The 11,728-nt window shown below is 43.0% G+C and overlaps 1 protein-coding gene across 1 annotated transcript; it reads left to right on the top strand.

Moving 5' to 3' along the window:
- Positions 1-2,884: 2,884 nt before the first annotated feature.
- LOC308100648 (kinesin-like protein KIF2A) lies at positions 2,885-4,622 on the top strand (the record flags this gene model as incomplete). Its single annotated transcript, XM_080449714.1, is given in 3 exon segments — positions 2,885-4,549; positions 4,552-4,567; positions 4,570-4,622. Coding segments are annotated over 3 exon segments (1,734 nt in total).
- Between the last annotated feature and the right edge of the window lie 7,106 nt (positions 4,623-11,728).

The following is an 11,728-nucleotide window of genomic DNA, read 5'->3' as shown; positions in this document are numbered from 1 at the left end:
GGGGGGGGGGCTCAATCAGCGTGAGAGAGAGAGAGTGGGAGTAGGAGATACAGTATATGTGTGTGTGTGTGCATGTGAGTGTGTTTGTGCGAGTGTGTGTACATAAATACAGTACAGTACATGAAAGGATGAAAGGAGGTTGCTAGAACAGCAGCGAGAACAGCCGCTATACAACCTACACCCACTGCTTTGGAAACCATCATGTCAACGGCCCAATATGAAGGACTACCCCAAAGACTTTCCAATGCAGATTTGTTTTATTCTAATCGTTTTCCACACAGTTTTAACAATGAAAGTGAGGAGATTGTCCTCAGTCTCTATTGAGAGAAGCGGTTAGAGACTGACTTTTGAGTCTATGCCTCACGATGCGTTGTGAGCTTGTAGATTGGGAAGCGACATGGTCGTGCCATGACATATAAATCAGGCTTCACGCCTCCCTTGACCCATCCAGTGATCCAAATCTCTAGTGGGGGAGGGTCTTCTTCTTCTGTCGTATGTCCTTAGACCTTCAGCTCCATTGCAGCAAGCCAGTCCAGCGTGTCATCGCCCAGGTCAACTAAACCATGTGGCCATTCGGTGGCCGGTACTTGATAGCCTTGAATTGGCCAGACTGATAACGTGGATTCACTATCACGTTCCTCCCCGGTATCAGTCTGGACTTCGGCCCATAGGGAGCGAGTATGAGAAATCTGAAAATGATCGGGCCAATCAGTGACTGTGTTTCAACTGCTGTCCGTACAACAGTGAAAAGCCTCAAAATCTTTTTCTGATTTCTCATACTCGCTCCCTATGGGCCGAAGTCCAGACTGATACCGGGGAGGAACGTGAGAGTGAATCCACGTTATCAGTCTGGCCAATGCCAGGCTAGGTACTTGGGGCAGCTGGTCATCACATGTTCCACAGTCTGTAAGGGACACAACGTCCACCGACCACAGGGGAGTAGAGGGTCTGCAGAATTGTTAAGCAGCATAAGATTACGAGGGCGATAGGATGCCCTCTGGTGCAACCTAATGAGGCTGTGTTTGTTTACTTTGACGCCTACGTTGCTTTCAGGGGAATGTGCCAGCGTTTGCCCGACATGAATGCCAGTGTTTTGATAAAGGTCAATGAGAGTGAGACAAGCTTGTTGAAGTTTGCCCACTTTAATTAGCACTGGCTTTGTGCTCTCAAACTCTCACGCCATGGCATAGAGCCATGTCCAGACACAGGAAGAACAAAGATGGTGCAGACAGAGTACGGGCACACATTTCAAAGGAGCTGCATGGGCATTGCTACACAGCAAAATCGTCAGTGTGAACTTAACTCTGAGAGTGTAGGCTACAAATGGAAGTCACTGTATGTATGTTATGGGAATAGCTCTTCCCAGGATCTGCGAATCCTGTTGAATGCGTTGCAGTTGGCCAGGAGCACCACAGGGAGCTCCCTGCCGTCCCTGCAGGATGCAAACACCAGCAGGTGCTTGAGTAGGGCAAAAATGATCATGAAGGATGCACACCACCCCAGTAATGGGCTGTTTCTGACTAAGGTTCGTAAAGAGTTAATTTCTCTCTCTCTCTCTCTCTCTCTCTCTCTCTCTCTCTCTCTCTCTCTCTCTCTCTCTCTCTCTCTCTCTCTCTCTCTCTCTCTCTCTCTCTCTCTCTCTCTCTCTCTCTTCTCTCTCTCTCTCTCTGTGTACAAATTGCTAGTTGTTTGTTGCGCTATATTACTTGCATAAATGTACATGGATAATAAGTGTAATGTATTATACAGTATCTTTGGCTGCCATTATGTAAAATTATCTATTTTCTTTATTGTCTCCGCCAGGCTGAAGGCATGGCCGAGATTATGTTTTGCACCCTGACCCTGTCCGTCCGTCCGTCCGTCCGTGTGTGTGTGTGTGTGTGTGTGTCCGTCTGTGTGTGTGTGTGTGTGTGTGTGTGTCCGTCTGTGGACAGCTAATCTCCGGCACCGTTGGCTCAATCGACGTGAAACTGACATGGGCCTGTTATAGCGACAGATACATCTTGATCGTACGAGTACAGAGATAATGTACCGATTTGTGTGAGTTTTGGACATACTAGTTTGTAAGTAGTAGTAGTAGCAAAAGTAGCAACAGGTGTGTAGTAGCAAAAAGTGTATTCTTTCTCAGTAGTAGAAAAATGTGTTTTGACAAAAATGCTAAATGTCAGAAAATCCAGTCTGGCACTAACGTAGGGAGTTGTGTCATGATCCAAGGAATCCAGGGGACAATTGTCTAACAATGAATACAATTGTTCAATTCGGGCTCAAAGTGACACCTAATCCAGTGGTTTGCGAGATTAGGACACATGGGCGAAAACATTATCTCCTCCCCTTGCCTTCGACTTTGCAGAGATAAAAAGACGGGTCTAACAACAGCGTGGCTCCCTCAGACTTCATGTGGCCAGTCTATGACATTAGTTACTGTATGACGTATAACTCCAACCAGGGGACCTGGTACTGCCAGACCCCTAGTGGTTGAAATCTGAATGGCCGGAAATCTGAATGGCCGACAGAGCACTACGTCACGCTAAGCTTGGCCAATCAAAAAGAGGGACAGAGAGGAAAAACGTTTTTGTCCATATATGGACAAAAACGTTGACCGGGAGGAAAAGAGGGACCGACAAAGCCTCATGTAGGCCTGACCCCCTGGGTCTGGCAAAAAAACAATTCTGTTTGATCTCTGCTACAATAGCAACCATGACGTTGTCAAAATACTGTCCAATCAGGTGTGACGCAGCAACTCAGGAGGATTTGGGAATACAAATAAACGAGTAAAGCACTGGAGAGCTTAGTTTATAGTTATATGGATAGGTAAATGGATAGTTATATGGATAGTTATATGCATATTAAAAGAGTTCAATCTCACTAATTAATCGAATGTAGGATGGCATGTGGATTTGGAAAGATTGATGTTGGTACTCATGTGGAAATAAACCGTGGCGATGAGCAAAACTGGCGAATCCACCGGGCATTGGTGACCTCGCTGAACGAGGACAGGAAGACTGTCACCGTGGAATGGATTGAGAACGGGGAGCCAAAAGCTAAAGAGGTCGACTTGGGATTTATATTTGCTCTAAACCCAGATGTCGCCCCAGATGAGGACATTGTCCCCAGCCCCCCCGGGACCCCCCCACCGTGTCCCACGGCCGCTTCTGTTAAAATCAATAGAATTGCAAAGAACCATCGTACAATTGCGCCGCCTAAGAGTGACGCTGCTCCATCCAGACATAACAGAGCCGTACAGAGCGCCAGGTCTCCTCCCTCAGAGCCAGAAACATCTCCCCCTCCCCCCGCCCAACAATACCTGCAGAACAGGAGGAGGAGGACATCAAATGGGGAGGGGGAGACTGCCCAACAATACCTGCAGAACAGGAGGAGGACATCAAATGGGGAGGGGGAGACTGCCCAACAATACCCGCAGAACAGGAGGTGGACGTCCAATGGGGAGGGGGAGACCCGAGAAAAACGTCAACAGCAGCAGATCAAGTACATGATCAGGGATTTCCGAACCAGTCTAGACTGCGCACCTCTGACCACCACGGATCTGATCAAAAAACACAGAATATGCGTTTGTGTGAGGAAGCGTCCAATGAACAAGAAGGAACGGGCCATGAAGGACTTGGACGTGATCACCATACCCAGCAAAGACGTGGTGATGGTCCACAAACCCAAACAGAAGGTGGACCTGACCAGCTACCTGAAGAACCAGACCTTCCGCTTCGACTACACCTTTGACGACTCCACGACCAACGAGATGGTGTACAGGTTCACAGCTAGGCCTCTGGTGGAGACCATCTTCGAGAGGGGCATGGCTACCTGCTTTGCCTATGGACAGACAGGAAGTGGAAAAACACATACTATGTGTGGGGAAATGTCTGGCGGAAGCCAGGATTGTTCCAAAGGAATCTACGCATTAACTGCTTGGGATGTATTTCTCATGTTGAAGAAACCCAACTATAGCAAGTTAGAACTACAAGTGTCCGCAACCTTCTTTGAAATATACAATGGGATGGTGTTTGACCTTCTGAATGGTAGAACTGAGCTGAGGGTGTCAGATAATGGTAAACAGGTCCGTGTGCTAGGACTACAGGAGACAGAAGTCGAATGTTCGGAGGATGTTCTCAAACTCATAGAGGTGGGTAGCAGCTGGAGAACACAGGGTCAGACGTCGGCAAACGCACGCTCTTCAAGGAGCCACGCCGTCTTCCAGATCATTCTGAGGAGGAAGGGGAAGATGCACGGGAAGTTCTCGCTCATCGACCTGGCTGGGAATGAGAGAGCAGCTGATGCGTACAGCACTGACCAACACATTCGTCGGGAAAGAGCTGAGATTAACAAGAGTCTGCTGGCACTAAAGAAGTGCATCAGGGCTCTGCGACGCAATGACCCTTACACTCCCTTCAGGGACAGCAAACTCACTCAGGTCCTCAAAGACTCCTTAATTGGTGAGGACTCCCGTACATGCATGATTTCAACCATATCTCCTGGTATGTCATCATGTGAAAATACCCGCAACACGCTACACTACGCTAACAGGGTGAAGGAGCTGGCCGTCTTGACCCCAACCAGTAATGGAAGGAGGTCAACCCAACCACCATGCGGTCAACCAGCTAGAGTTCTAAGGAAGAGAGGGAAGAGCGGGAAGTACGCGCACATCGAACTGGCTGGAAATGAGACAGGATATGCCGACCACCATACCCATCTGGAGAGAGTTGAGATTGAACAAGAGTCTGATGAAGAAGTATGTGCATCGAGGCTCTGGGACGCAACAATGCTCACATGATGTCATGTGAAAAACTGCTCTGTGAGCAGAATGAGGAAGAATCTTTCCTCAGCTGTTCAGATTCTAGAAGACCCCCACAGCCTGAATGAGCGCCTTCCAGTGCCTGCCCAAAAGCTTTGCGTAGCTAAAACAGGTCTGAAGCAACAACAACTGGAGAACACGACGTGGAAGTCTAACCGTGTGAAGCGACTACAGCAGCAGGAGCTGAGAGAAGAGAGAACAGGAGGGTAACCACCACCATTCCTAACTATTCCTAACGCCTTTCGCCTAAAGCGATTTACAATGTGCATTACATTCACCCATTCACACACACATTCACACACTGACAGAGGAGCAACCATGCAAGGCACCAACCCGCCTTGGGAGCAAGTGTCTTGCTCAAGGACTTCGACAGTAACACTGGGGGAGCCGGGATCGAACCGGGAACCTTTTCCCATTTCCCACGCTACCTCCTGAGCCACTGCCGCCCGGGATTGATCAGGGATTTCTGAGCCGGTCTAGACTACAGACCTCTCTGACCACAGCAAACATCATTAACAGGACATGGAGTAATAATGGTATTGGCTCCCATGTGAATCTTGGAGTTCCATGTGTGTGTTCAAAATGGTTGTGTCACTCACTCATACAAGTACAATCAAGCACAATGTTGGTGTGGCATGTTCCGCAAGGCTGTGCTAACAACAATACAATACACTGTAACAACATAATGTTAATGCCAATACTGGATGTAATAAAAATACAAAAAAGAAGAAAAGATTACAAAAATAACGTTACAAAAGTACAGGTAAAAACCACTTCAGTAGATTAAAAATAAATACATATATACATAGTTGCAATAGTACAGGTAAACAACACTTAAGCAGATTAAATCAATAAATAAACATTTTTAGCAGCAAGGGGGACATGCAGAATAAGGAGAGGGGGCTTAGTATCTGGATTCATAGAATTTGCAGTAAGGTATTCACGTAGGCTATACATTAATTCACTCACATTATGCGAGCAAAAACTGCTTATTTACATACTGGGAAGTTTTGTTTTTATTTTTTATTTTTTTCATTTAGATTTTTTTTGGACATAGGCTATCTATGACATATGACTTCATATTAGGGCAAATGTTCAGCCAAATCCGACCACTATTGCCTTACATTATGCCAAAAACGGATCATTTTGCAGCCGGTTAGCTGACATCAATATTTTATTAATTAAGAGTTATTCTTTTACTTTGTATTTTTGTATTAACGGTGTAACCAGGAGGGTCTTTCACATAGGATGCACAAGAGCGACAGTTGCCATTGATATCAATGGAGAGTAGTTTGCTAATTGAGCTCTTTTAGGCGGTGAGCGCAAATCTGCACTTTTATTTTTTCTATTGGGAATATATATATTCTATATACTGTATACACATCTATATCTACCAGATTACCAGGCAGCACTAGCATATTTGGCATGCTGCTCATGCTGCTGTTTTTGGGCATCATGTCACAAAGTTTACACGCAACTTTGTGAAATGGTCCCAGCCCGATATACGCTTGGTGCTTTTCATTTTCATTGGCTCCCCCCAATCTCTGATCAACTAGTAGACCTCCCAGTGTGGAAATGCAACCTATATTTCTCCAATTCTTTTGCGAGTCTGAACTCATCTATTGGGCCTCCCCGAGTGTGTTAAATAATAATTAATAAAAGCTCCTAAAAACACTCAGAGAACTCACAACTCACCAACAAAGACATTCTTTGTGCCAGTGAGAGGGAGGCGTTGGTAGAGCACACCAACAACAAATGCAGAAAGAAGAGTCTCTGGGAAAAAGGCTTTGGAAGAGAGCCTGTTCTGCTGCTGGACAAGATCGAGAGGCACAACAAATGAGGAAACCTGCATTCATGGCGGCGGCGCTGGCACCAGCCAGAGACAAACACAGCTGAGGAGCAGTAGAGGCACACTCTGGTGGGTGGGCCTTGGAGAGGAGAGGATGTCCATGCCTACAGTATGACGCATACAAGCAAGCAGGAAGGCTGCAAGACAATGGTGTTTTTTTTTGTTAGTTTTTTTGTTTTGTTTTTACCTTTTCTGCGTTTCCCCCCCTCCTTTCTGTTCTTTCCATTTAGCCACAGTTGGTTGTCAGTTCACCGTGTGTACTTGATTGATTGATTGAAATGTTTATTAGGCAAAAAGAATGTAAAACATCACAATTACATTAATAATACTTTTGTCTAAAAGGTCTGTCCAAAAAAGTCCTTACTGACTTGTTTCCGTTGGGGTCCTTGGTACTGTGTTTTCTGTTACTGCTAACCTCCACTGTTGGTCTGTAGAGGGTTGTACACAGTCACATTTCCTCCACTTCTCTCCTGACAGTGAAGAATTCTGTAGAGAGAGTGTAACTTGCATGGAGGTTCATGCTATCTGACTCAATTCCGCTCTGCACTGAACAGGCGACTCAGCCAAACTAGTTTATAGATTTAAATCATTTCTGGATTTGGAAAACGACTTTAAAGTACCAGTAATTGGATTAAATTACCAGTTTAGATGAATCTGATACTTCACCGGTCACAATGGTAAGAATGCAATCAGTACAGCGCAGCTAGTGGCCAATCAGGTGTCAGCCAGTCGGTGTCCTACCGACACCAGGGTCTAAATGTCTCTCAATGAATGAAGAGCAAGGAGACCTCCCCCAACCACTGCAGAAGTTATGTTGTATTAACATACCCTACCATACAGATTGGTTAAAATAAAGTTTTATTCATTAAAACAAGTCCCATATTGTAGCTTTATTTAGCACAAAAGAACAGACTTGCATGCATTCAAATCTAGCAATGATGAGAGTAGATGTCGTGTTCAGAATCATTAATAGCCTCTTTAGTAAAGTCATACCGGTGTTATGGTGGGGTTATATTTATCTGAATGTGGTTGTCTAAACAACTTCATGCCAAAATCCCACTTATATTACTCATGAGGAAGATGATTGCTCTTGTCATTGTTGAACAATTTGCATGGTAGATTTCTGCAAGTCACCACATACTGTAGTTGAATCCCAGTACTAGACTTAAGAATTAGTTATACATAAATTAGTTGCTAAGCACCAGTGAGTCTATAAAGGCTTCACCAAGGACCTTCATTAGTTACAGTATTTTAACTAATTTAATCTCAGGAGCTCTTGCTCACCACATTCCACTTTTTGTTCAGATCACAAAAAACATTCAAGTTGGAAGAATGTTGTATTGAAATTCATAAAAGGTCGAACTGATTTACGTAATTAGAAAATGCACTTTATTAAGTAAAAGGAAACTATACGGAGCTACACTAAAGCTGCACCCTGTGTTTGGCATTGCATTTTTCATGCAGATTATATCGATGTAATTTCCATTCTATGCTTTATAATTTCTTCCTTGGCCTATTGGCAGCATGCACGAGAACTTTGGCGCTGATTAGTACAGCACTTTGCATGATTAGCCCCAGACTCGAAGACCCTCTTCTAGGCGGCTCGAGCACAATGTATTTGTGCTAATACATATATACATACATACATACATATATATATACACACATTATGTAATGGTGATACTCAGCTGAGTATCCTAGTCTCTGGTGACAATCTGTCTCCTTTAGCCAAATGGAAATAGCCATATATACTGTACATACATCACCAATAACAACTGAAGTGTGTCATAAGAATAATATAACTGGGTGATTTGTAGACTCAGACAGTACATGTATAGATTTGTAATTACAATCCAACTTTCACAATCGTTGAGTTTCACTTTCACTTAAGGGGGCACTTCAGGCTTTTGTAGCCGGAGGTGCTTATCTGTGCACATTGCAGCAGCCATTCAAAACTGGACTTTTGCAAAGTGTTTCAAGATGTACTGTATTTAATGCACACATCTAAGACAATGAGAAACTAATATAAATCCAGATTAATCCATAAGCCTTTTGTTAAACATGTTTCATACAAAACTCAATGTGCTTATGCAAGACAGCTTACACTTCAGTTTGTTCACTTTTGCAGTGGTAGGTAGGTATGGTGGTTGTGCATTTGATAGCAAGACCCTCGGGGTGATAGATCAATACACTTCCTCTGGGTTTATGTAACAGGCGGTGCTTGGGGAACAGAAGGGCCTGGGTCCTGGGTCCACTAAAATCAAGATGACTTACTGGTCCACAAGTCGTTGGTGTCAGGCAGAAACCTTCTATCTCCATATTTCAACTCTTTATGGGTTTTTATCGTGAAAGTATGTCCTACTTTGTCATACTACTACAGTGTCACACAAAAGTAGCAAAAATAGCCAATCTACAACCTCACATTTTTTTAAAGGAGTAGTTCACCCCAAAAATTCCTTATTTTCTATCAATTACGGCCCATGAATATGTTTTAGTTTTTGTCGCATTCCTAAGCCAATAATTTGATTACCGTCTCCTACCGGCTAATGTATCCGGTAGGAGACACAAAGGAGACTCTTTGTGTCTCCTACCGGAATTACACACGGCCATCAAATTATTGGCTTAGGAATGCAACAAAAACTAAAAAAATCTCCATGAATTCAAGGCTTCATGGGGTGTGAAATAAGTATTTTTTTGGGTGAACTACTCCTTTAACGTATTTTTTTTAAGTGAAAGTGTGTCTGGGTTTTATAAATATTGAACCAATGAAAAGTAGAACCTGTGAAGAGCCTGTGAATAGTAAATAATATATACATTGGAACCATTGGAACACAGGTTCTTTTTTCCCCCTTCCATTTCCTGAAAAGTAACGGTTTGCATTTGGACATACAAGGTTTCCACCAACAGCGACATCATACAACATATATATAAGGGAAGGGAAGGGAGGGCTGAAGGAAGTTAAGGGTGGGGGCGGTGGGCAGGGGGTCTTTCAAGCCGGCTGCATGGAGACCTTCACTCTCTCCTGTATTGACTACTGTCCGCCAACTAATTAGGCCTCAGAGAGAGCCAGCCAATGTGTGGGAGAGAAATAGGCAAGACGAGGGGGGGGGCGGGGACCTCTGGCAGAGGAGTGCAAGCGCTCTATGCTGTGTCAATAAGAGGAAGAACGGAAAACAACAGATGAGACACAGGTGTCCTTTCTCTGCCTTTTCCAGTTTATTTATAATGCTCTAAAAGATGCTATTTTTGTTTCTGTTTATACACAAAAAACTGGTTAACCCATTAAGACCGGGAACACATCTGTGTCATTTTAAGACTAAAAATGAATTGGCTATTCAAAAATAGCAGATCTACAAGCTCATAGCGCTGCACTGGGTCCCGCGTTATGAGCTTGTAGATCTGCTAATTCTTTGGAGAAAAAAAAGGAAATTTGTGCAAATCTTTGAATATGTATATATTTTTTAAATATAAAATGTACTATAATATATATATATATATATATATATATATATATATATATATATATATATATATATATATAATTTTAAAATATTTTGTTCCAGGGACCCCCGGAATGCTTGCTTTAAAAATATAATATTCAAAGATTTGCACACATTTTCATGATTTTTCTAAAATACCAGATATACAAGCTCATAGCGCGACACTCGGTGCCACGCTATGAGCTTGTACATCTGCTATTTTTGAATAGCAAAGAAATCTTAAAAGGACACTGATGCGTTCCCGGTCCTAATGGAGTAATAGGCCAATGCAATGCTGTTATCAAAGACTACGATGGTGAATAGTGTCATTGTGATCTATTGTCGGTCAGCTGAGCCAATCAATGTTGTGAAGGATTACCTGAAGTGCCTATTTATTTGCAAAACCGTTTTCTTTTGGAGGGGGGATCGAATAGTAAAAAACATATATTAGAAGACTATTGTAAATTATTTTGGTCAGTCATGCACATCTCAATTAAAGCTCATCTCTTCATTTAATGAACTTCAAAGTTCATTTAATCACAATAAAAGCTCAACCTTAGTACTGTCTACTGTAGCAAAGGTGTTAAGTAATTAATGTGAGTATACATAAATAGAGATCATACATTTGATAATGCTACACTGTTAGACTGCAGAACTCAAGATGCGATGTGACTAACCAATATGCATAAACTAATGCCTAATGATGACACCATCATACCAATGTGTTGCATGCTGAAAATAGCACATCTACAAGCTCACAACACGTTGCATCATGCTTAAAGACAAACTGAAATCAAACGTATTTAGCACCAAATGTCTTTTTTTCCTTTTCTTTCTCAAAACACAATTTCCTGACAACTTGGGTAAGGGTTAACGACACAACGGATATGGTGCATTTCCTTCCGTTAGGGAACCTATGTTGGATTGTCGTTGTCGAGCAGAAACCTTGTTACTCCTTATTTCATATTTTCATGTTTTTCATTATTGCCTATCTTTTAAACTTCATCCTATAACAGTGACCAGTGTCCTATGACACGAGTAGTGGGAAAATACCGGTCTACAAGATCACTGTGAGCTTGTACTTGTAGATCTGCTATTTCCACTACTTTTGAAAAGGATTATTATTTATTTTTTTTACATTTGGGGAAAGAATTGCCTGTAACATGCCCAAAATAGGGACACCAGGTTGAAAGAGGTAAAGTCTGTCCGTAGGTTTCATAAATATTAAACCAATGAAAAGTATTGACAAGAGCTTGTGGCTAAATAATAACTATATTAGATCCATCGAACACATGTAGGTTCTTTTTTTTCATTTCCTGAAAAGGGTTTTGGACATACAAGGTTTCCCTCCTACAGGGACGATATCACTGAGACTTGCCTGTCTGCACCACTTTTTTCCATAGAAAAGTGGAGTGGTAAAACAAGGATTTACTGTATAAAGCGTAAGGATTAAGTTTGTAGAAGTGAGCCACCCTGTATGTTCTGGTGGCCCCGTTGCACCTCTCCCAGCCTTCAGGCCAATTCCTTGACCTTGGTATCAGTCCCTTTCACATCAGTGAGAAAGGGAAGTCTTCCTGGATCTTGACTTGGCTTGTT

This window comes from Gymnoscopelus braueri (assembly GCF_963280865.1).
Source record: "Gymnoscopelus braueri genome assembly, chromosome: 14".
In the NCBI taxonomy this organism is placed as follows: domain Eukaryota; kingdom Metazoa; phylum Chordata; class Actinopteri; order Myctophiformes; family Myctophidae; genus Gymnoscopelus; species Gymnoscopelus braueri.
The sequence above is the reverse complement of the archived record's forward strand: the minus strand, read 5'-3'. Positions and strand labels throughout refer to the sequence as shown.